Consider the following 25,583-nt stretch of genomic DNA (forward strand, 5'->3'; position numbering starts at 1 on the left):
AACCATTAATAGCAGATTTCTGAAATACAGCTTTATCAGTCACTCGAACCATCACCTAAAATGTGATAGGTTCTGAGAGCAAATAATGAATGTGTTGATGCCTGAATGGAACACAGTCTCCTACAGGCACCTATTGTGTGGATCAGTGTGGTCCAGAACATTCTATGATGATGTAAATGTTCTATAATCTGCCCTGTGCAGTCCGAATGCTACCTAACTACATGTGGCCACAGAGCATATGAAATGGAGCTAGGGGCTAGAATTGTATTTTTAATTCTGATTGACTTAAATAGCCACCTGTGGCTACTGTACTGGCCAGCAAGGTCTAGATGAAGGACTTGACAATAGAAATATTAGCAAAGTGCTAAGGATGGCACAGATCCCAGTGTGTGCTACAGGGATTCCGAGTTAATGGGGCCAGCCACATTCATGCCATCCTGACTCAGGTTTACTGGCTGAATCCAGAGGAGTAAGGGTCTCACTAGCTTTATTTCCCAGAGAGACCCCTGCTGAAATATACTATCCAAGATCCTCCGGTAAGGGACCGTGACAAACAAGAGCCACCTGGGAGAAAATGTCTAGGGTGGTGTGGGGATTCAAAGCTCTATCTTTGGTGGGCAATAAGGGGTTAACTTTTAGCCAAGGAACTCCCTTTTCAATGGAAACTTCCACAGACTCCTACTATAGACAACAGACTCCTACTATAGACAATAGAAACTCAGAGCTATTTTAGTTCAAGGCAGGGGTTGGCACCCAGTGGCTGTGCCTCAGCCCTAGAAAGGATAAAAGGAAATTCCTCACCAACCTCACTCCCAACTGCAGCATATCTTGTGGTCAATAATGAAGCTTCATGTTTGTTTATTGTCTGAAACAGAAATTTATTCTCAGAGTAACGCACGAAAGCATAGGTTGAGGCTGCCATTGGGAGGCTTCCCCTCCCTTCCTCCGCCACCTCCCCTCCTCTTTGAATGCCAGGGACAACACAGTTGAAGGAAACATGCAATCACAAACAATGATCAACTCTAAAGACAAAAGGTTTGGTCCAAAAGAACTCAACATAATTAATCCAATTACCGTGAAGAGCTTCACTGAGTAGGATTAAGATATTGCAGATGTAGTGTTTCCACAGGGCGGCTCTTCAGTGCACCAGGGGGGCCTGCTTGAGGGAGATGAGGACAGAACGCATGCGGGAGACATCTTTGGCCTGCTTGCTGGACTTGGGGTTAAAGTCACACAGCCGGGCCACCCGCTCCCACTCAGTGCCTGGGGACGACTCTTCAATGTCATTTACAAAGGCTTCTTCTGCTGCCCTGGAAGCAACAAAAGATGTTGGTTTAATGTAGAATCCTTGGTAGCTACCTGGCAGCTGCCCTGTTATGAAAGCAACTGCCTCTTTATGCCTGACTTGATGGCATTCTGGTTTTCCAAAGAGTAACAGCCCCTGGCCCAGGTCAGACTCGGGAGCATACACATGGCCAGCTTTCCTAGGCACAGGGGGCCCGGACTGCTGTGTAAAATGTTGGAATACAGGTGTTTGGTTCAGGACTCACTCTCTCTGTTGATACAGAGAATTTAAAAAGCCAGTCCTTAGCCAGCTACTCACTGCCTTCATGAGCAAGGGCAAAGCAGCAGGCTGGCCAAGAACTTGAACAGCAGTTTATGTTGGGCTGTACTGAGTTTCAAGTAAATTTAGAGACCTCCAAAGAAGCCCACAGGTCACTGCACAATAGCCTCTGGATTTATTCCTAAGGCTGGAGAGAAATAGGGCAGCTCAAAAGGAATTCAAGACAAAGCTCCCATGCTAGCAGGCACTAGAGACTAAAGCCATTCTGGAAGGGGTTTGTTAGGACATTCTCCTCAGCCAAAAGTTTGCCATTTTCCCTCCAGCCGGGTACCATGGGCCTCTTGGGGCACTCTGGCAGGGGTGGGCGCCCAATGGCTGAGAGCCAAGCAGTGTGAACTGCTTTTTGGTAGGATGCTGCTCCAACATTTTTTCACACCAAGGTCAGCCCATCCCCAGTTGGGAGCTAACTTGTAGGAGCTACAGCCTAAAAGGACAATGCTAAGAGGAGGGAAGACACACTACTTCATCTACTCCAACAGGCATCACAGGCAAAGCGAAAGCAATGGAGATGACTGGTCTGTGGGGACAGAGGGGTGGCACTCTCACAGGGATGGCCGTGGCAAACACCGCTGAAGCCCAGAGCCACTACAACACTGCGACTTCATGGCACACACAGGGGCAGTGAGAAAGGTTTACTTAACTGTTCTAGGCTGTAGCAAGGATGGTTTATGTTTGTGCTTAAAGGTGAAGAGAAGAAAAGAAATAAGAAAAACTTTAGGTCAGATACAGAAAATGAGAATGAGCTCAATGCAGATGGTCAGTAAGCTAGACATGCCCTTGCCACTCTGTACTCTTGGGGACGTGCGGCTGGCTTTGCTGGGCCACCCTGCTGCCCAGCAAACCCAGACTTGACTTTTCCAGTCTCCATTTCTACTCCAGAGAGAATGTGCAAAAAGTAAATCCAACACCACCTGTAAGTCCAGCATTTCACAAGTCTCATTGCAAATGCACCCACGGGCCCAGGAAACCCAGCTCTATCTCCTAACGGGATGAAGGGCTCAAGGTCATGCACCGTAAGAGGCTCTACAGACCTGAGCCTGTTGTCTAGTCTTCCCACAAGTTCCTCACTTCCTTCATTCCACCCTCATCTCCCTTACATCAAAAGGCTAGTCCTAATTTTCAAGGAGGAAACAAGCAATTCAGCAATACTGCTTTGACAACAGAAATCCTTAAACCAAAACAAAACAACACTTTTCCAGAGAGGTTGCAGTTTTCTTTAGGAGGAAAAGCCACAGTGGCCTGTGTCATACAGCTCTGGCTATCTCGACCTCAAAGCTGGGGGTCTCTTTATGCCACAGTGGGGGACAGGGCATCAGAAGCTGGCCACTAAACAACAATTTCTGGTAGGAGACCACAGAGGAACAATTACAGACCCCACGGGAGACTGCCCCCTCTGCTGACTCTTCTGCCCCAACCCCACATTCTTCAAAGGAACCCAGTGTAGAAAATGCTGCTTGCACTGGTTCCTAACCCAGGGCTTCTTCCCCCTCCCCAGGTGGGGACACTCCCCCTTCCCACCTGGGGCAGGGAGGCAGCAGTGGCAGCAGCAACAAGAGGTCAGAGCCCTCCCCAGTCCCAAAGCCTTCCCAGACGAGATCACGAATGACTCACATTTTGAAAGTGAGTTAGCTTCCTTCCCTCCAAACCCCAAAATGAAAAATGGCAACCAGAGTTGCAGGGAGTCGTGGTTCTGTGAGACAATCAATGGAACATTCCCGCAGCTTATCAACTCTTAGGCAGCCCCCACAGTGCCAGTTTGAAATAATTTTAAAAGCAAAGCAACTTGTGACATAAAAGGAGCATTAACTATAAACAAAAAGTAGAAACAAGACAAGAAAAGGAATTAGTTTTGCAACATACACATAACCAATCACGTCAGCGAAGGGTTGTTTGTAGAAAGCTTCATCTGCCACCCTAGACAGCAAGAGGTCCAAAAGGCAGGCAAGCAGGCAGGAAAAAAGAGAGAACATTGAGAAGCAGAAACATCTCAAATCCACAATAGAGGCACGACTGTGCTCTGGGGAGCTGCTCCCAAGGCTCCATCCTAACTGAGTGAGGCTTCCAGCACCAGACACTCCAGCAGGTGAGGCTTCCTACTGGCCTTCCCCGCGGGATTCTCCAGGGTAAGTGCTGCCAGCTTCATCCCCAGGCCTTACCCCAGCAACCACCAGCATTTCCTAGGTACCCACTTATGGGCTGAGCCCTCTGATAGACATTGTGTCCATTTCATCCTCAACCCCAAACAACCCAGGACGCTGAGTGTTCTCCCCGCACTTTACAGATGACGTGATAGGGAAGGGAGGCCTCAAGATGAAGCAACCTGTTTGGCAACAAGTAGCAACAGGGGTGGCAGAACTCACAACCAAGGCGGTCTGGCTCTTTTCACCGTAAGTTACTGCTGCTCCCCAGCTGGTGTGCGCTCGGGAGGCCACGCCTCCTTCCCACCAGCCTCAGTAAACACCACGGGGCACAAACGCTGCCAGACACCAGGAACGCTAGGGCCCAAAGCCAGCTTAATCTTGGATTATCCGACTACTGCTTCCCCACACTGACTAGCTGGGACCAACTGCCAGTATCCTGGGAACATAGATGGTCATTTCAAAATGCCCACCTTTGAAAAAAAGAGGAGCTGGAGGCGAGCAGTGAGAAGACCTGCAGACAAGGGTCCTGGCTCTGGCGTACTGTGTGTCCCTGAACACAACCGTCAGTCCGCTCAGTCCCTGCCAGACTCATCTGCTTTGACAACGTACAGCCCAGAAGCCAGAACTTCATCCCCCCTTCACTCTCACATGGGAATGGACAAAAATGGCAACTCTGGGACAAGAAGGAAAGGGGGGCAAGCTGGGTGGACAAGTTCACAAAGCAGGGGACAGGCTGAATCCCTGGGCCCAGCCAGCCCCCCTCATCCAGCATGGGTGGGCAGGGAACCTCCCTCAATGAGTCTTACCCTCTCCTTTGCCCAGTGGGTTTGGGGCACAGGAGTGGGAGGAACCCTTTAAGGACAGTCATGCCTGGTCATTAACCTAAGCTCCCATATTTATTTGAAGGGAAATTCTAGTAATTTTATTTTTAAACTCACATACCCTTGCTTCTCTCCCATTCTGGTTTATACATAGGAGGTGTTTTGTGGAAATTTAGAGAAAGCAAAAAGAACAGCCTGATTGTAACTCCAAATAAGTCAGCAGGAAAACAGAGTAGTTTGTGGGCACAATGAGTGGGAGGGAAAGGAAAGGCAGGCCAGCTTGTAAACCCATAATCCTTTTAGTTTACACACAGGGCTAAACCTAGTCAATTTCAACTTGTGCTTGCCTCTGCTGGGAGAGAATAAAGGTTTAATGACTCCTGTTCAAAGCATTACTGAGACAACAAAAGCTTGCTGTCAGGCTTTTGCTCCTTTGCAGCTAGCCCGAGAGGAAGGAGCTGTTGGTGACAGGACAGCACAGCTCCATCGAGGCTACAGCCCCAGAACAAAAGGGAAACCACACACGAAAACTCAGCTGGCCCTTCCACCTACTTAGAGCGGACTGAAAGCAGCAATCCTCAGGCAAGGCAGGAAGGGGACTCCACACCTGGAGGGTCAGCCTGGTTTTACCAAGTACTTCGGAGCACATGCACGGCCTGAGGCAACTCGCCAAGGTAAATAGGGCCTCACAGGGTTCCTGCACCAAGCACCCATCCATCCTTCTTTAGAAATCTGAACTTGCATCTGGGGGAAATCATCCTGAATGAGCACAGGATTAAGGAACCTGGACCTGTCAGCACTTCAAACTGACCACAATCTCACAGCAGAAGCCCCGGCAGCTAACGCTACTACCCTCAGCAACTCAACCCCGACCAGAGGGCCGCCCCACCATACTTGTCACAAAACTTCAAATGGAACCTAACAGGCACGCATGCCCCATAGGAAGGTGGCCAGGACAGAGGCTCGAGGCAGTGACAGAACCAAGAATGGGCAACGGGAGACAGGTAGTCGAAGGCTGCTGCACAGTCCATCTGTTCTGCCGTAGCCGCCCCACGACAGCAGAAACTGTCTGGCAAAGAGGTTAGCTCCCTCTCTTCTGGCAGATTTCCACTTAAGAGCTGCCAGAGACAAGGGTACTTAAACCCACTCCTGCCTCTGAGAACAAGGACCCAAGGCTCTTTACCATGAAAATTACAAACAGCCCCAGGCCGAGTCTAACCTATCTTTTACACTTAAGTGGGTGGAGTGACTATGAAGTGAAAGCCAGTTCCCAGTCTCCAGTCTCACAGGGGAAGCAAGCCCATCGGCCTGTGCCCAGGTGAGCAGTGCTGCCCCCATCTCTCTTTCTGAGCTGCTTCCAAGTGAACTCTGAGCACGGAGCATTTAAAGACCACAGCTGCTGGTCGGTGGTGAAGGAGAATGACACTGTTTACTCCCTACAACTACTTAACCTTCAGTAAGTGAGTAAATTCTGAAAAGAGCATTTTTAAAAAGTCAACTCAAGATTTTCTTAGACACAGATAATAAGCACCCAGAGAACCCTTAATTCTGAAGTCACTGTGTTGGAAAATCTTGGCTACCTAATGACGAAACACACATCCCTACTACTGGACCCTTTGGGGAGCAGCCCTCAGAGGCAGGGGATGCGACATGACTGAGTCTATAATCTCCTCCAAAGTACTGAGATCCTGGAATAGTCCTGAAAGTGGCCTTTCATTCCAGGGTTACATTTTTTACACGTGGACTTGATCCCGTGAGATGACACTTCTTCTGCAGAATCATACCATTACAGGCAGTGCATACTAACCAAACTCTCAGCTGCAGAGCTAGACTCACTACAACTAGTGTGGCAAAAAAACAGGCTGAATTACTCACAAGATCCAAGAGACTTGTAACCCTTACGTTTCAAGTATATTTTTGAAAACCTGCAAAGACATTTCACACTAAAAGACGCGGCAGCTGAAAACCTACACTGGCTGGTGGAAACGGACCTGATTTTGTCTTGGCAAACGAGCTGTTCTAGAAGCAGTACGGACTGACCTGTTATTCGCTTTCGTCTTCTGTAGCTGCTCGTCCTGCCTCGCATACCACTCATCCAGCTCCTTTATTGCTTTTTCTTTCCACTCTGCTTCCTGCTTCCGAGAATTGGCATCTTTGAAGGGAAGGAAAAGAAAGACGATACAAATGAGGCGAAATGCAAATTGAAGTCCGCTTCACCGTGTATTTGGGCTTATTAATCTCATGCTGTGTGCAGGCGCATATGTGTGTTGGAGGGAGAACACTCGGGAGGGAAGATAAAATTCTCTTTTCCCTGATTGTATGTCCAGCTCTCGATCTCAGCAATTCTATCCAAAGTGTTTCACCACCATTTATCCCAGTCCACCTACACGTTAGTGGATCACTAGTTTGGGGTTTTTTTTTTGAGGTGGGGGAGAGGTGGAAATACTGACTTTTAATTTTAAAAAAGGCTTTTGGGACACCAACTGGGGAAAAAGCAATTACAGGTGATTCTTTAATGATGCTGCCAGTTCAGGGTGGACTATTCATATTAAATAATCTTTTAATAAAATCTCCTCACAAACTATATTCCACACAGGTTGGACAATTAATGGTAGATGCACAACTATGAAGCAAGGAGCTATGAGAAAAATTATCAGAGGTAGAGATGATTCCAGAAGCAGGAAACAGTAGGGTATAGATGGAATTGAGGGGAGCACAAAATATCTACTCCCGCTTAGGCCACAGAGCGAGTCTGTGGCAGAGCTAGGGCAGAACTAAAGGAGAAACTCCAATGCGGAGAACTGTGGGGGGAGAGGTGAGGGTCGTCATTAACAGCTATCCAAAAGGTTCTAGGTGAGAGAGAAAAAGCACACCTAGCAGGTGTGCCAGATTGGGTTCTCACCCACAAAGTTTCTCAGGACTAAATACGAGTTTCCCTAAGATACTAAAAGAAACTTGTCAGTAAATGGTAGAGAGAAGGAAATACAGGTCATACTTTTGCCACAGTTGACACCGGAAGTCACCCTAATACCTAAACTTTAAGCACATTCTTAAGGATGTCCTCTCTGGCAGGTGTTTTACAGACATCTCATTTAATCTTTACAACAATCCCAAGAAGGTAAACTAGTCCCATATTCAGCAGTGAGAAAAGCTACAGCTCCGCAAGTTTGAGTAACGTTCCCAAAGGTTATAATAAGTGGCAGAGCCAAGATTCACACCCAGGTCTGACTCTAAAGCTCACACATTCTTACTTCACTGTGCTGCCTCCAAAGAGAGGGACGAGGGACGGAAAGGGAGGCAGGCCCAGCAACAGTCACAGGTGTGACCAGCAGATGGGCATCAGTGATCCAGAGCCCAACCTGTAATGAGTGTCCTTGAGGAGCAAAGTACAAAGCAAACAACTTCTTGAAGGGAAGAAAGTAAGCATTCAGGGGCAATTTTAGGGCCTTTGCAAGAAAGGTCTTGTAGTAACAACCTGCAGAAGACTTTGTAACTACTAGAAATAACCTAGTAGCAGCTAGAAACTCCCGCAAACTTTCAGATTATAAAGAACTTTTTACCCTGTTATCTAACTTATCAGAAGGTGACATACTGGCTCAGGAGGAGAATTATTTCACTCAAATTTTCCACTGATGACTCAAGTATACACAGTAAACTTGTGATGTGTGTCTGTCCATGGCATTAAGTGTATGTGGAATGGAGGGTGCTGTGATGCAGGGAGAGATGCTGTGGGCCGATGGTGCCCTGCGGACAAGAAACTGAAAAAACTTTAAAGAATAAGGTCTCCTTTTCAGGAGTTGTGAAATTACTTCCAAAGAATTACTTTTTGATTGGAGAGTATTTTCTTTCTGTATAGTCTAATGATCATTTTACTGCATAAAATAGTTCCTTTAAATCGTCTTCTTTTATAAATTTATGAAGTGACACTGGCAATAAGAATTTAGAATTCTTAAACACTTAGCTTGATGGAACAAAGATCCAAGCTGTAATACAGCGTCTCTGAATCTGGGAGGGAGAAGGGAGAGGAGAGGGTGAAAAATCCTCTTAGAGAGCAGGGTACACTGACAGCTGTCTTCTCTGGCCATACGCATTAATGTTCACAGAAAATTATTGGAAAACGTAGCACACAGCTAAGCTTAAGACCATGGACATTGCTTCTCTATTTTTAGCATCTTGCACTTTCTCACAGTTCTTGCAACAGAAAAATGTGAAACTGCAGAAACACCTAATTCACGGACCAGTTTAATTCGATTCTACTGGAATGCGAGGCCAAATGTTTGACTTCCCTCAGGAAGGCAACATGAGTTAAGAAAATAGCACTTCATGGAATATTCCCAAAGGGCCCAATTTGATAACTGAAAAAGAAAATGATATTTTTCCAGACACCAAAGTGTATGCTCCTCCATGGAGAAGACAACTTTGCTAAACTTTGGGGAAAGAGAAAAGATAAAGCTGGGTTCTGCATCATGAAAAAGACTCCAGTAGTACTAATACATGCTAAGTCTTGCCTCTAAGTCTACTCAGAAGAGATGCTCAAAGAAGAACAAGCAAGGACCAAGGCTGTCTGCACCATGAATACCTATCTTCATCTTTCTAAAGCTGCACTATCCAGTACAGTGGCTACTAGCCTCATGTGGCCATTTAAATTTATTAAAATTAAATAAAATTTAAAACTCAGTTTCTCAGACATAATAGCCACATACAGTTAGTGGCTACCATACAGAACAGCACAGATATAGAACATTTCCATCATCAAAGAAACTACTATTGGATACTGCTGTAAAGGTTAAACGTAAGTGTGCCCTCTGTTCTGAAAGCCACAGAAACTGGGCTGGACAGACACTAATTGGCTGTATTATCTGGGTCAATTCCTTTCCTATTTCTAGGTGTCCTTTCCTATTTCTACACCATCTAAGTCATGTTTTCACTAGTTCAGCGATTCTCAAGAAGGAGTAATAATGCTGACACTGTGGTAATATAGAAGCATGTTGCTATTTCTAGTTGTACAATAAAATATTTAGGCATGATGTATGTGGTGGTGTCTATATCTTAAAGTGAATCAGGAAAAAAATTATGTGTATATTCACAATACACATATAAATGTATGCACATGTTGAGTGTATAAAACATACACATACATGCCTCATTTATACAAAGACAACCCAATATGGCAAAATGTTCATTACTGAATCTGGAGGAAGGGGCACACATGTTTGTTTTACTCTATTCTGTGTCTGAAATTTTAATAAAAAATTGAGAAAAGAATACCCTCTGGATAACACCCCCCCCCCACCTCTGCCACACCTTTCCAACCCACATGTACAGATACCAAGTCTCTCCCGATCTTGACCAACAGCTGACACTCCATGGAGAAGGCTCTTCAGCAAAGGCCAGGCTGGCTAGCACTGATTCTCAGGCTCAGCCTGCCCCTCAAGATGGCGTACACTAAATGCAATGCGGCTGAAGGGATGGGTATGGATTCTGAAGCAGAGCAGACTTAAGCTGAAATTCTGACTCCACCACTTATAGCCGTGGTGATCCAAAAACTTACTCTTCCTCTGATCCTCACTTTCCTCACCCATAAAAAGTAAAAACTTACAGGAATATTAGGGTAAGAAAACCAAATTGTACATATTACCTAACATCTTTCACATTTTCCTCTCAAGCATTACTTTAAATCCAGCCTTCAAATGGTAAATGGACTGTGCAGTCCCTCACATGGATATGATACCTTCAGGTTTACAAAGCACTCTCATAAATACCATCTCAGACTACCCTTGGGGTTAATAACACTGATCTTACTTCACAGATGAAACAGATTCTGTAAGGTTTGAGCAACCAAGTGCCCACAGCTGATAAGTTACCGCAGGGCCTGGAGCCCAGTCTTTCACTCCAAGTCCAAGGCTCTTTCCACAGCACCACTCTGCCCTTCCTGAGAGGAGAGATGCACTGTGGCTCTCCGGGCTGCCCGAATCCTCACACAGCGGCCTGTGATTAAGCATCTCCATGTGGTGGCCTTGTGACCTTGTTGGGAAAGATACCTTCCCCAAAACTGTACAAGAACATTATGGCTAATTCATGTTAAAAAGGGATAAAAGTAGAGTCAAGGTCAACTATTCCACTGAAAACAGATACCCAAAGACAGAAAGGGATTCCTTACCAAGGGCTTCCAAGCGTTCCGTTTGCTCTTCTCTCCATTTACGGATACTTTCAGGCTCTGACTGCAATCGATCCACTTGTGAAATAGCTGCATAGCTGTCTGTTGGCCCATTACTCTCCTTAACACAAAACACAGTTGTGCTCTATCAGTACCAAAACCTCCTCCCAGAAATGCGCTTCACCCAAGTTAGAACCGCTGTTTATGTGCAACACTGATGGCTGTGGTAAATGTAAAGGATTACCTTACGAGCACCACCACCACCTTACGTGCCAATAGGGAGCTTTCAACATTATGCACTCAATCCTTGCAATCCACAAGGGAGCCTGAGTAGTTCTTATCCTGTTAATAAATGGGACTTGAGTGGGAGATGGGAAAGCTGGGGAAGTGAGTAATGGACTTACTAGGAAACAGTGTGATCAGTTTTATTTTCCTTACTTGACACAGAGATTGTGATATCTTCAAAGTAACAAAGGTAAATACACAGCACGGCAAGGCCTAGAATCTGACACTTCTAAATGTTATTATACAATACAGGGAAAAGTACACTTCATACCACCTAATCAAAATATAGTGAATTCTAGGAAAAAGAGAGTCCAAAAGAAAATGTCTAGTTACTACAGTCACACCAAAGAAAATAAAAAGGCAGGCCAATGTGAGTCACAGCGTATGGGGAGGGGAGGGAGACACACAGGTTCTTTATAGTGGTTAAGATTTGGAAGCTAATAAATAAATTGATAAAGATTCAAAAAGAATCTAATCTTTATAGAATTATCTCACCTACTGAACTAGGGAATATTACCAGCTTAACCAGACTATAAACAAAAATGGAAAGAAAATTATTTACAGTAGTATTAGTAACTAACTTATTGTTAGTACTTTCCATGTTTCAGCCACATAAAAGCTTTATCTCCCAAACACCTTACAAGTCAAATTTTTATTCCCATGTCAGCAGTTGGGGGATTAAACTGAGGCGCAGAGAAATGACATGTCCAAATTCACAGCTAGTAAGGGATAAAGCCAGGACTGAACCCCATTCCATCTCACTCTAAAGACCAAGCTCTAAACCAGGGACTGGAAACTATAGCCAGCTCAGCCACCTGTTTTTGTAATTAAATTTTACTGAAACAGAGCTATGCCCATTCGTTTACATACTGTCTACAGATGCCTTCATGTTACAGCAACAGAATAGGTTGACAGAGACCTTATGACCCACAAAGCTTAAAATGTTTACTATCTGGTCCTTTACAGCAAAAGTTAGTCCACCTTTGGCTTAAACCAATTAGACTAATCTCATCCTTCCTGACAGTTAACTGGTTGAAGGGTGGGCAGAAACCCAGGCAGAAGCAAAGCACCACGCTATTTCCCCAGGCTACAGTGATTACTTCCATCTGGTCAAGAGGGAAACACAGGACTTTTGTTGAGTGGCTGGGAGAAACCTCCATGTTGTTCTAGATAGTATGACATGCACATGTGAGACCCAGAAGTGCTGTAGCCATTCTGCCACCGTGAAAGAGTATAAAACTGCACACTCAGCTGGCAGAACCAGAGTCCTAGAGGAACTGAGTCGGAATCCAGGTCCGAGGACCCCTAGCCTATCTCAGAGTTCTTTCAATTATATGAGCTAGTGAATTCTCTCTATTTAAGCCAATGCAAGTTGGGCTGGTGACCAAAAACTCAGTGATACAGAGGGAAAATAATGGTAGTTGTCACAAATACCAGCCACCCCCCACCCTCAAGACAATCTAAAAGCTGAAAAGTTCCAATGCTGCCCCACCACATACTACCTTTGTTACTTTTAGACTCCTGGTTTAACCTCTGTATGCCTCAGTTTATTCATCTGTAAATGGGAATAACAATAGTTCAGGTCCCTCAGATTGTTGTGAGAATTAAAGAAAATTCAATATAAACAGTGCTTGACACTACATGGCACAGTGTTTAAATCAGCCACCAGGGCTTCCCTAATGGCACAGTGGTTGAGAGTCTGCCTGCCGATGCAGGGGACACGGGTTCGTGCCCCGGTCCAGGAAGATCCCACATGCCGTGGAGAGGCTAGGCCCGTGAGCCATGGCCGCTGAGCCTGCGCGTCCAGAGCCTGTGCTCTGCTGCGGGAGAGGCCACAACGGTGAGAGGCCCGTGTACCGCAAAAAAAAAAAAAAAAAAAAAAAAAAATCAGCCACCACTGCCACTGCCACCACCACTGCCATCATCATGAAGGGTCATTTCTTGAGAATAAAGTTGGTAACACTAGGGTCAGGTCAATCACATTTTAAAAGACTACTCTATCAATGTTACCTCTCTTCAAATCCTTCCACTTTGGCAGGTAACATACCAGTAACTAATACATCCAGGAAAGTCAAAGGAGTGGGATCCTTTCCAGGTCAGTCAATTCAAATCACAGGAAAGGAAGACTCTCAACACTATCATGCATCATAATCAGAGTACTCTGTACCTGGTAGTATTCGCCATTCATGATTCCTTCAACAGCATCTGCAAGACATAAGATTTCAATCTGTCAATCAGGGCTGGTCATATGCTGGGCCAAAGGGTTACAGAGTATGACACAGTGCTGTAAGTACTCTAAGTTACTATCCCTGTGCTAGGTACCAGATAAATAATGGACAACTTTCTATTTAATGAAATCAAGATGTGCTTACACAAATGACTTCACCAAAATGTGGACAAATCTGTCCAAAAGCTTTTGATAATTGTCTTCTAGCTTAGAGATAACACTTAGAAGCCCGGCAGAAGAGCCTCACAGAGCAACAGTTTCTCTATCAAAGTTCTAAAGAAGGCAAAGGATAAGGGTGGCCCGGAATCCTTCACAGCGAGCAGAGATATGCAGCTTCATATTTAAACCAAGGTGCTTTCTTGGGGTCAGGACTCTCCATCCTTTGGCTAGAACAGGTTTGGCACCTGAGGGTCTACACTTGCGACTTCTTACTAATTCCTCTAGTCTACTTGGAATTAGTCCAGAACAGTAAGCTTTGGGCATACCAAATTAAATTAGTGTTTTCAAGGATGCAAGTTACAAAAACTCAAATTGTATACAATCTGATCTTATTGGCACAATTAATTGTTCATGAGCTAAATGAGAAAGTCCATCTCAGAAATATGAAAAATGTCTAAGACTCAGAGATTATCAATCCATACAGTTCAAAATGGTGGTCCACAGGCTGAACATATTTTATTTAAAATACAAAGCACTAAATCAGGAAATTTCACAAAATCAGGATTCCCAGTGTGTGTGTGTGGGTGTGCAGACAGAAGATCTGGCAACACTGGGCCTGCATTCCTAAATGAAGGCAGGCTTTACGTGCAGCATGCTCTGGACAATTTGCCAGTCCCCACTAGCCCCATTTTTTTTTTTTTTAACCCATTCTGTGTGTCACTAATTCAGTTACCTGACTGGCCCAATAAGCATGTGTTTCTAACCCATGCCCTGACCCAACAGCCGCCACTGATACAGCCTGTACCAGGCTGCACACCAGCCCTTTGGAGTGGCTGCTCTGCCTCCCCTTAAAAGCTTCAATACAGGCACCATAAAAATGCAGCGTCCACCTACATATTCTACGTATTCTCTATCTGTTGGCTGACCCGTATTTACTGCCTACTATGTAGGACTTACAGTATTTTGTCCAATTGTTTTCAAACTATGATGACCATGTTATTGCATGGGATGGGAGAGGGAAGAGGAGAAAAGAGATGAACCTAAAAGATATAAGAACCCAAGTAGTGAAAGGAATGCAGAGCAGCTAGTGTGGGCCACCATCACAAGGCCCTCAGAAACATCAGAGGTTTTCCTAGAAGCCAGAGGCAGGGTGCTCTCAGTCGCATTCTTTCCTTTGAACAGGCAAAGATTTCATCAAACCACTCCAGTTTTCTTGGTTCCTAACTAATTAAACCCAACTTGAACCGCCTATTTTCCAAATCAACCTCGTTCTCTTGCTTCTCCCAACTACCCTCCTCTTAGCTTTGGGAGTACTGAAAACTTTCATTTCCCCAGCATGCCTCCCTGATACCAAAACATTGTTTTAAAAAAAAGGAAAATGGAGACAGAAGAAAATGCCACATAATTTCATTACTCAGCCTATTGGTTTCTATTTTTTTACTTTATCTAATGCATACACATAAAATTTCTTCCCGCAAAATGACTCCTATAACAGATGCTTTTTAGTAATCCATTCATATATATCATTAAATTCTCAACTTTTTTAGTATGAAAACACCTACTACTTACTGCTTCCAATGTGCCAGGCACAATGTTAAACACTTTCTATACATTAAGTTTAATCCTCACAACAAATCTGTATGTATCAGCACTTCACAAACGACCTTAAAATACATGTAGGGTTGGTTCCTTGAGAGGTAAGTAAGGTGTTCTTGAAGGGGCAGATAACTAATGACAGTATTTTCACTCTTAAATTTATTTTTTATGTTTAAGATATATAAGAAAAACATTAAATGCATGTATCATGAGATAATCAGCATTTAAAAAGTGGTGCAATACCTGGGCAAGCAAGAAGTCAGAGGAAGGATCATCAGATAACCTGAGGCATGAAGACAAACCACAGGATCTAAGCACTTACCAACCCATCACAGCTCTGATCCATGTTTCACTTGCTGGTTATCTATCAATCATTTCAACATATTTCTCGTACTTTTCTTAATTTCCTTACTTGTTTTACTCCTATGCTTTATTTATAAAAGTACAAAAATGAGTTTCTTGTAGTTTTTGTTAGTGGCTTTTTTCTACTTTAAGCTGTTTCTGTGCCACCTATCCCTATCATTTTTAAAATATTCTATCAAGTTTTGAAAATGTAAATTTAGCAAAAAACTAATAAAAGTATTTGCAGGGGGCATATTCAATCCTTCCTCAGCAATAAATTTCTTGACATAGAACTGATGGATCACAGAATATATATTCTAAAGACCTCTAAACACCAGACATTTGCTCCCTTTGGTCCACCATTTGTATTTCCAGCATCGCCACGAGTGCCCCATTTTTCAGACCTTCATTGCTACTAGAGACTGAGTTTTAGCGTGTTTTAAAATTTTTGCTAATCTGATAGCAGGAAAAAAAACCTTCAGGTGGCTTTGTTGTGCCAGTCTTCTGTGAGGTGATCACCTGACATTTGATTTTCTTCTTTACTAAACTGCCTGAGTTTTGCCCATTTTTCTGCAATCTTTTGATTTCTAAGTATTCTTTCTGTATTATTTGTTTTCTCACATTGCAAATATTTTCCCCATTATCTTTTTGTATGGTTTACAATAGTTAATGCCTAGAACTACTTAACTTGTATGAGACACTATCAGGTTTTTTTTCCTTTATGATTTCTCTGTCTGCATTTATGATGAAGGCCTTTCCTACTCTAAGATAAACATTCACTTTTCTTCTGGTACTTAAAAAAGAAAAAAAAAGCCTCTCTTTAATCCACCTGGAATTTATTTTTTTTGAGTAAAATTTAAAAAGTGAGATACGGGACACGGGTTCGAGCCCTGGTCCGGGAAGATCCCACATGCTGCGGAGCAACTAAGCCCATGTGCCACAACTACTGAGCCTGCGCTCTAGAGCCCGAGAGCCACAACTGCTGAAGCCCGCATGCCTAGAGCCCATGCTCCACAACAAGAGAAGCCACCACAATAAGAAGCCTGTGCACCGCAACAAAGAGTAGCCCCTGCTCACCACAACTAGAGAAAGCCCATGTGCAGCAACGAAGACCCAACGCAGCCATAAATAAGTAAGTAAATACTATTTTAAAAAGTGAGATAATTTTAAATCTTCGGGCCTACAATGGCTAGTCTGGCCAGGCCTACGTTTTGGTTAATATATTACAACTAACACACCAACTATCCAGTTAATATTTATTTCAACCCAGGGCCACTGTCAGTAGGAGAGACCTTGGTCACTACCCCAGACACAACATCAGAAGCAATTCTCATCCCATAGCTCTTTCTAAGTCGCATGTTGCCTGTCCTTTAGGTCTGAAGACTCATCCAGACTCACTGGCAAGTGCTTTGAGCTTTTATTAGTTACTGTACTACTGTACTGACATTCAACTGGCTCAAATCAAAGGATCATCTGTTGCTATAGAAACATGTAGAAGAAAGGCCACGCAGGGCCTTGATTTATTAGGACAACTAAGCTAACCAACTTGATGCCCCAGAAGGAAACTTTCTAGGGCATCTCTAGAACTCCAGACACAAACAAGGGCCAGAGTAAGTTTCCAGAGATGAAAGACTCTTTATCCCAAACCCACCTTCAACTTCCCATGTTCCCCAACCAATGGAAGTCAAGCAGACCTGGGTCTGAATTCCTGTGGAGTCATGCATTAGCTTGCCACTTTAGGAACCTGGCTTAACTTCCACAACCATCAGTTCTCACCTGAAACAGGATGACACTACCACTCTGCCTGCAGTTACTGCATGGATCTGAAAGTACACAGAGAACCTGGGGCACAGCAAATGTGCAGTATCACTAAGGATCATGCATGCAATTTCCCCGAACTTCCCTCTGCTACCAAGAAAATTACTCTCCACCTCCAGAAAGCTTTCCTTTATGTACCTCTCTTCCTTTGATGAGTGCCTCACTGCCATACTCTCTCAGTAGCTCCTTAATCACCTCTCTTAGCCTCCTCCATCCTCAGCCCTCATGATTGAGGGCTTTTCCTCGGCTCTAGACTCGAGCTGCCTCTTTCCTGACCGTTTGTTCTTACTCAGTATCCCCAAGCCACTTCACTCAGCTGGTTACCTCCCACCTCTAAACTAATGTTCTTCTCCGGATGTCCTAACAACTGAGGGCGCCATCCAAGGCTCAGGCCTAGCCCCTCCTCCATGGGAGTCTTCCCCAAGGCTGGGAGAGTTTAGGTATGTTCCTCTCTCCTCTCTCCTGCCTATATATCTCTGTACGGTAACACATCAGATACAGAGCTCCCTCGTAAAAGCTGTGTCTTCAGCACACCCCAAAGCCTATAGGCTTTGTAACACCTTTCTCACCTCACTCCCAAGTAATAATAGGCAGGGACTGTGTGTAGTCATAACATACCAGGTTCTGTGTGTAAGCACTTTATGGGTGCTCTCCAATATAATCCTAGCAATCCTGTGTGGTGAGTATCCGCACCTTTTACAGAGAAGAAAACTGAGGCAGGGCAGTGGCAGCGATGGGTATGTAAGTTGTCTGAGACCACAAAGCTAAACTCACATTCAAGCAGTCTAGGACAGCACAGAATCTTAACCCCTAGAGAGAGAGAAGAAAAGAGAAAAAGAAAGAAGATAAAGTGTCCAACTAGTGCTCTAATCCTCAAAGGAAGTGCTGAGCATTGCACTATTTTTTTTCTGACCACTGCACTATTACCAACCTCAACTACACTGTCAGAGATCTGGCTTTAAGTCACTAAATGCTTAGTTCACTAAGAAAGTCCTTCCTAGGAACTAAGTCAGCAATTATCCCTTCCTTCCCTTTGCTGAAAGCTTGATGCAGAAGGGATCTGTGTGTCCAGCTCTATTCTTTCCCTTTTACCCCTCCCATCACCAAGATCTGCTGGTTCTATACAGGACCCCTGTACCTGACATTTTTGCACATTCCTTTGTACCTACTGTGTGCCGGACACCCTGCTAGACACCAGGGATACAACAGTGAGCAAGAGTCAACACTGTCCTTCAATCAGGACAGTCTTCTATGAGTCCTGATACCCTCAACTGTCCTCCCCAGGGCAACCACAACTGCCTTTCAGAAATGACAATCTCTTATCCCACGCCACCCCTGCTTAAACAACTGCAACAGACTATGGCACAGTCTAAGGTGGGGGGACTTGGCGCTCAGCTATTAACTTGCCCTTTTTTCTTAAGCAAGTCGTTTCTCTGCAGGACTCAGTTTTCTCCTTCTATTCAATGAGTGAGATAAACGAAGAATCTAAAAATATTACCATTCTCAGGCAAATGCTGAAGACCTCCCGACAACAACAAAGAAACCCTAATCACCTAAAGCCAAATTCATTTTCCGGCCACAGCCTAGTTCAGCCCAACCTGCTTGCTATAAATTGCATTTTCAGGTATACTACCCATTCTCCTGTAGATTCTTATTGGGCAACTGATTTGCTCAGGAGGCAGCATGATGTAGTATAAAAATTCAGGCTGCAAACTAGCGGTCTCCCCACCCCCACTCCCCAAATAGGTTCTGCTTGGCTGAAGACTTGAGATTTCGGAGTCCGAACGGTTTTACGAAGACCACTCACTACTCTAGTGCACCAAAGCCGCAGTCTCCAATACTCCTTATTACCTCACAGCCCGCATGTTTCTCTCATTTATGTTACCTGCCTGGCCCCTTAAGGTCTGAGTTTAGGGTAGCATAAACACCTCTATCTGTCCCACCTGTACCTTGTTCTCCCTTAGCTGGAAAGTTTTTTAAAGAAATGAAAAGCCGCGTCCCGTTTCTTCTAGCTCATTTCCTACTTCCCTATACGATTAAAAAGGTCTCTTAGACTCATCCTTTCCTCCTACCGCCACAATCCAAAGCACTGCACACAGGTAAGGCATTCAGAAGTCAGACTGGCAGCCTGCCACGTGCTCGCTTTCTCTTTTTTGCTGGAGCTTGGCTGGGGAAAGGCCACACTACTTTTTTCCTTCACCTCATGGAAGACCGATCCAGGCTAATCTCAGGTTCTGCTTAGGCAACACTGCCTACCAAAGCTCTTCCCAGAGGAAGGAGAGCTCCAGAAGTCCTAGCAGTGATACCTTCCACAAGCGGTAAAACTCTTGCCCTCTTTGGCCACAGTTTCTCCAGGGCTAAACCATCTTTCTCGCGTTCCCTATTCATTCCTCCTTCCCCCACCCCAACATTCTGTACACCTTAAGTGCTGAAACACTGAACTGCATTGCCATTTTCGTTTCTGTCTCGAAAACGATACCACGATTCTTTTTTTTTTTTTCCCGGCCTTCCTTCCTACTAACTGGTCTGTGTTAGGCTCAGACTGGCCTGTAAGTCTGGCCAAAGTGCGCCAATGCGGCTGTGCCTCTGAGGCCAGGCTCAAGGCACAGCAAATGCTCAATGAAAGATACCTGCATTGAACGGGCTTCTTCGGGCTCCTCAGCTTATCCTATTTTCTTGACTTTTTCCCCCGCCCGTGCCCGGGAGCGCTCAAACACATTCACAGAACGGACCAGGCTTGCCGAGCCTGCGTTTCTGCATGACTGAGCCGGGGTCCCGTTTCCTTTTTGCTTCACCTCTCGCTCAGCGAGGTACAAGACTTACACGGAGCTTCTCAGACCCGCTCCGGGCCGAGTTTCCGGACAAGTGCTCCCGCCCCGAACGCGCCCGCACTCACCCGGACCCCCCGGCGGCTCGCCGTGCGGCTGGGGCCCGTGGGCGCCGCCGTCCAGGATAGCGAAGGCCTCGTCGTTCTCTATGCCCGCAATCTCGCTCTCCTGCTGCGCCAAAAAGGCCGCGGCAGGGTCCTCTTCGCCGGCCACTCCGTTCCCCAGCGCGGGGCCGCTAGCGTGGGCGCCGAATGGATCTAACTCAGCCATGGCGGGCAGTTCAACAGCACGGTCACCGACGTTGAGAGACACACCAACCGACCAGCCAACTCCGCGCCCGGCAGCGGCCGCTGTGGTGGCGACGGATATCAAGCGGGAGGAGGGAGAAGACGGAAGCGGAAACCCTGCCCCAATATCCGGTCGGTCTGGGCTCTGTTGGAGAGCCGAAAAGGTAATAACCAATCAGAGGACAGAAGTGGTTCAAGAGCTAACCAATCAGCCGGAGGAGGGTTGGGCCCCCGAGTGAAGCTCGTGACTCGGGAAACACCTGCGAGGAGGGTGCCGAGGACGGCCGGCCCCCGGCAGGCGGAAGTGCTGCGTGACTTAAAGTAGCTTTGCCTGACCCGCCTTTGTGGCTGGACCGACCCGGGACCGCCACCTCACAGAGGACTCTGAACCGGGAAGTGAGGTGAAGTTAGGGCGGCGATGATTGGCCGATTGCAGAAGAGTCAAGCCACTTAGGCTTTCTGAATCTCAGTTTCCTCATTTGTAAACTGGGAACAAGAATACTGCACTATCTCCCTCCCAGGATTACTGGGAAAACTGACTCCTTTTACGGCTGTGTACTGGCTTTCTAAAAAAATTTTTGTTAACCCATTGACCCAGTCTGGGTTGTTTTCTCCCCTAGAGCCGCCTGACTTAAATGTAATCAATTCAAATACACTCTGACATTTCTCCCCTATAGTATTGTTATAAAAAGGCGAATATATCTCCTTATACAAAGCCCTTTTGCAGCCAGTACTCTTTTCAGAGCTCGACAGAAGTTTCTAGGGCTGAAAAATTCCTTAAGGATCATCGGGTTCGTAGGGAAGCTGAGGCCCCCATGAGGGGTCAGTCCCACAGGGAGTCAGTGGCCAAGAGGAAACCCTGGTCTCCTGGGCAATCCCGAATGGTACTAGCCACAACATCTTATATGTGCGCACCCTTCCCACCTAAGGACAGCAGGAACTTGCTTAGAAAACAAAGTGCTGTCAGTATTTCTTTTAAATCAGGGACATGTTAATAACATGGCTAGTTAATTTTGTCTACACCCTAGGGAGGATAATGCAGTGATTCCAGTTTCTCGTGCTCATGTTGAGGAGGGGCTTATCCACTGGCCAAAAGAAGGACCTTTCTCCTTCACCACCACCACCCTAAAAAGTCGAAAACAGAAACAAACCAAAAGAACCAGCCAGAGGTCAAAGTTGCCTCCAGAGGTAGTCAGCAAGGGACAAGAAAGTGGGTCCTAAAAATATACACTAATCTTTGTTGACACAAAAGGGTAATTGCTTCCTTAAAGCATGTATTTACCTTTAAAGTCGTTTAAAGTATGAAGTGTAGGAAAGTTTTGAAGAAAATCATTTAAGAAATTTAAAATTTTAGGGCCTGCACCTGACTCAGTTTCCCCCCTGTTTTTGTTTTAATGCTCATCCCTAACATAAATGGACTCATCCCTAACAGAAATTGGCAACAATGCATGAAGTAGTTTCACATTCCTCTTCTCTTTGAAACAATATATCCTGCCCCTGTTAGGAGGATAAGGGACGGGGACTACCCTGAGAGGGCCCAAGGAAGACAACTTTTGGTTGCTCACAGCAGTAGTAGCTGAGGGACAGAGAGCATTCTCTCGGGGGCAAGCGCATTAACTCTGGGGAAGCTGTCCTGAGAGTCACTTGCTAGAGGGGGCACCATCTCTCATCATGCAAAATCAGCAAGTGTTTATTCACTCAAAATTGAGGAAATCAGCTCGTCGTTTAGGGATGACTTCACAGGGGAGGTGGCTTGGAGTTCAGTTATGATATTTGGGTAAGGTTTAGAAGAGTTACTCCTGGCGCCCTAATGTTACAATTGTGCAAGGTTTCATAGCTTGGCATGTCTGGGGGACAGAGAGTAAATTAGTTTGGCTGGGCCTGAAGGGCTTAAGTAGAGGAATAATTGAAGGTAAATATGGAGACATATGCTGGGGTCTTGAATGCAGTCCATGCTAAAGAGGCTTATTAGCAATAGGAAATTATGGAAGGTTCCAGAAAAAGGAATGCTTTGATCAAAGTGCTGCTTAGGAGGTTAATCTGATCCCTGGGTGCAGGATGGATGGGAACAGAGGCTGTGGGAAAGAAGTTGAGGAATGGCATGATGAAGGTCCAGGCAGGGCAGTGATGTGGACTTCGATGATCTGGGGAGCACTGATGGGAAGTCCCTACCTACCACAAGAGGTAGGGACTGGGAGAGTTGCAGGGGGAAAGGATGAGATCATAAATCATACCTGAAATCACCAAAGCCACTAGTTTATGCTCTCTGGGGGAGTTCCAGTAATTGCCAGGAGACAGAGAAGATGATTTAGGTGATATCCAGAAGGTGGCTAGAAGTATACACAAGGAGGGGAGCTCCTGGCTGGAGTGGGAGAGATGGGGAGAGGGAAGTACTGGGTGACACAGCTGGGAAGAACCCTTGGTTCTAGGGAGAGGCAGAGATTGGACTGTGCAGGGTCTTTCCTCAGCACTCTGCCAGAGCCAGACCAAGGGCCACACAGTGACGTCTGATGGGTCTTGGTTGAGAGGTTAAGACACAGACCCTACTCTCTAAAGCCAAAAAGTATCTGATCCAGAAGAAGGGTGGTAAGAAATGCACACAAATTACTCTAAGATAGGTGCAAATGGTGATGTGGTATGGGTGTGGAGAGGGCAGTGGTGAGCAAGCAAGAACTGAAAAGACGGAAGGGAGGCAAGTCATATTTGGTTGAGAAGTCCTAGAAAAGTTTCATACGGGAGATAAGTGCAGTGTCTATCTCTCATAGCTTGGCATGTTTGGGGGACAGAGAGTAAATTAGTTTGGCTGGGCCTGAAGGGCTTACTAGAGGAATAATTGAAGGTAGATCTGCTGGGGTGAGGGCAGGGGCCATGTATGCCTTACTTATCTTTGTATTCTTAGGGTCTAGCATTATACCTGGCACATAGCAAGTGTTCAATAAACATTTGTTGCTGGAATGGAGTGGCATTTGAGATGGATCTCAAAGGAGAAGGGTTGTGAGATATATATGATGGAGAGGAAGAAAGGCAGGCTGTGCTCTGGGAAGTGATTTGGCTAGGTGATGGAAGATCAGGAAAGTAAATGGATACAGCTGAAGAAAGTGTGTTGGAGTCAAATCATGGAGCACTTGAGAGCCCAGGTGAGGATTATTACTACATTTGCAGAAGCTGTGGGGAGCCTTTGACGGATCTTACCTGGCCAATGACTCTGTCAGAACCCTGTTCTGGAAGAATCTTCTGGCAGCTCAGGCAGTTAGCATGGCAGAGGGTTCTAAAAACAGGGAGGACAGTTAGGAAAGACTGCTGCAGGGGTTCAGGAGGGAGATGCAGGGGGCCAAGGATGATATTCTAGGAAACAGCAGTGGGCTCAGGTGGAAGGAAAATAATGGAGGTAATATACATAATATAATACTTGTAAGTAATAGCAGAGAGAGGAGGCACAGAGAGAGAAAGGAGATTCACAGATAACTTTTATAGCTTGTGAAACCATGAACAGAAATAGCCACAACAGGAAAAGCCGGTTGTGTGGAATGGAAGGAGATGAGGCAAATGAAGAGTTCAGTGTGGACATATTGAGCATGAGGGACCTGTGGGATATTCAGGAAACATTCCAAAGGATATTGGAAATCTAAGTCTGAAGTTCAGGAGAGAGGAGGATCTAATTCCAGCAATGGTGGGCAAGTTGTTCTGGGCCAACTCTTCTGCTGAAAACAGCTAGAAGATCTGGGCAAAAAGTTTTAAAAATCTCTTTGAAGGCATCAGAGGACTACCAAAGCAGTGAGGAATTGTGGGCCAAAGTTCTAGAAGGGAAGGGAAACCAAGAAAAGTGAGCCTAACATTTGGAGCCATTTTTCCTCTCAAGGAGACTGTTAGTTGTAAAAGCAGAGGCTGAGAAGCTGAATAGTTGAGGGCCTACCAAGAAGAAGGGGCCCTGATAAATGTACCAGGCTTTTTGTTGGGACCCCAAAGGGCTACCTACTAGGAATAAAGGGGGAAAAGGTCTTGACTGAATAAAATCGATCCAGGCTTTCTAGTGCCCTTACCTTAGAGCTGCCTGCCAAAAGCAAGAGTAAATTCTCTCTGACAGAAGAAAATTTCATCCAAAAATAAATAAGCACGAAAAGACAAAACATGTTCAGAAATATTTTCAAGGACAGGCATACGATAGAAATTCCAGAGGATTCAGATAATGGAGTTATCAGACCTAGACTTTAAACTAGCTATGATTAAAGACTTCAAGGAATTAAAATAATGAGAATTTCAGCAGTTCAAAATTTTGAGAACTAAAATTTACAGTATCTGATATTAAGAGTTCAATGGAGAGGTTTAATAGTGGATTAGACATAGCTGAAAAGAGAATTAGTGAACCAGAAGACAGAGCAGAAAAATATCCAAGCAGAAACAGAATCAAAAGGATGAAAACCACAGAAAAGAGCATAAAAAACATGGGATATGAGGGACAGGTTTTATAATGTAATTTTAACAAGGAGAGGACTTCCCTGGTGGTGCAGTGGTTAAGAATCTGCCTGCCAATGCATGGGACACAGGTTCAAGCTCTGGTCTGGGAAGATCCCACATGCCGCAGAGCAACTAAGCCCGTGCGCCACAACTACTGAGCCTGTGCTCTAGAGCCCGTGAACCACAATTACTGAGCCCGCATGCCACGCCCACTGAAGCCCACACGCCTAGAGCCTGTGCTCCACAACAAGAGAAGCCACCACAATGAGAAGCCCACGCACCACAACAAAGAGTAGCCCCCCGCTCACTACAACTAGAGAAAGCCCACACGCAGCAACGAAGACCCAACACAGCCAAAAATAAATAACTAAATTAATTAATTTAAAAAAAATTCAGCAAGGAGAGTAGAGAAAGAATGGAGCAATGTTGGAAGAGAAAATGGCTAAGAATTTCCCAAAATTGGTAAAGGAAATCAAACCACAGATTTAAGAGAATCACCATGAACTCCAAACAAGATAAAAAGAAAAAAAACCAAAAACGCTCCCTAAAAGAACTGTTTAAAATCTACATGCCTCTTGTGCATTTTAAAATTGACATCTAATTTTTTTCATAACTTAATTAGTTGTAAGGGATATAATTTCTCATATCTTGTAATAGTGATCCTTTCAAATAAAATCGTTGCATTGCTCTTTTAAATGTATCTGGTAGCATCTAAATACCATAGTGATTTGATACTCACCATAATCCATTAAAAAATGATAAAGCTTTTCATTAATATTAAATTTCAGATTCTTACTTTTTCTCCATAATACATACTACCATTCCAACACTTGCCCCTATCAT

At 45.0% G+C, this 25,583-nt stretch overlaps 1 protein-coding gene across 2 annotated transcripts; it reads right to left on the minus strand.

Moving 5' to 3' along the window:
* Window positions 1–841: 841 nt before the first annotated feature.
* On the minus strand, window positions 842–20,457 carry CLTA (clathrin light chain A). Of its 2 annotated transcripts, none has more exons than XM_027105519.1 (5): window positions 20,067–20,457; window positions 13,196–13,233; window positions 10,747–10,864; window positions 6,627–6,738; window positions 842–1,310 (listed from the first exon to the last, which is right to left on the minus strand). In XM_027105519.1, exons 1-5 carry the CDS (start codon window positions 20,266–20,268, stop codon window positions 1,139–1,141), a joined length of 642 nt encoding a protein of 213 aa, XP_026961320.1. In that variant the 5' UTR covers window positions 20,269–20,457; the 3' UTR covers window positions 842–1,138. The 2 variants fall into 2 exon arrangements, with proteins under 2 accessions (XP_026961320.1, XP_026961321.1); XM_027105520.1 differs by lacking the exon at window positions 842–1,310 and adding an exon at window positions 1,442–2,301.
* Between the last annotated feature and the right edge of the window lie 5,126 nt (window positions 20,458–25,583).

This window comes from Aethalodelphis obliquidens, unplaced genomic scaffold (assembly GCF_003676395.1).
Source record: "Aethalodelphis obliquidens isolate GAN/ISIS:26980383/991018 unplaced genomic scaffold, ASM367639v1 scaffold7, whole genome shotgun sequence".
Taxonomy (NCBI): domain Eukaryota; kingdom Metazoa; phylum Chordata; class Mammalia; order Artiodactyla; family Delphinidae; genus Aethalodelphis; species Aethalodelphis obliquidens.

What these genes read in the sequence shown, in the direction of transcription:
- CLTA (XM_027105519.1), bottom strand. Translation starts at nt 20,268, where the DNA reads ATGGCTGAGTTAGATCCATTCGGCGCCCACGCTAGCGGCCCCGCGCTG. An exon ending in CGAGCCGCCGGGGGGTCCGG is followed by an intron (nt 13,234 to 20,066) that starts GTGAGTGCGGGC and finishes TATGTCTTGCAG; the next exon opens with ATGCTGTTGAAGGAATCATG. An exon ending in GGAACGCTTGGAAGCCCTTG is followed by an intron (nt 6,739 to 10,746) that starts GTAAGGAATCCC and finishes TTCCCTTCAAAG; the next exon opens with ATGCCAATTCTCGGAAGCAG.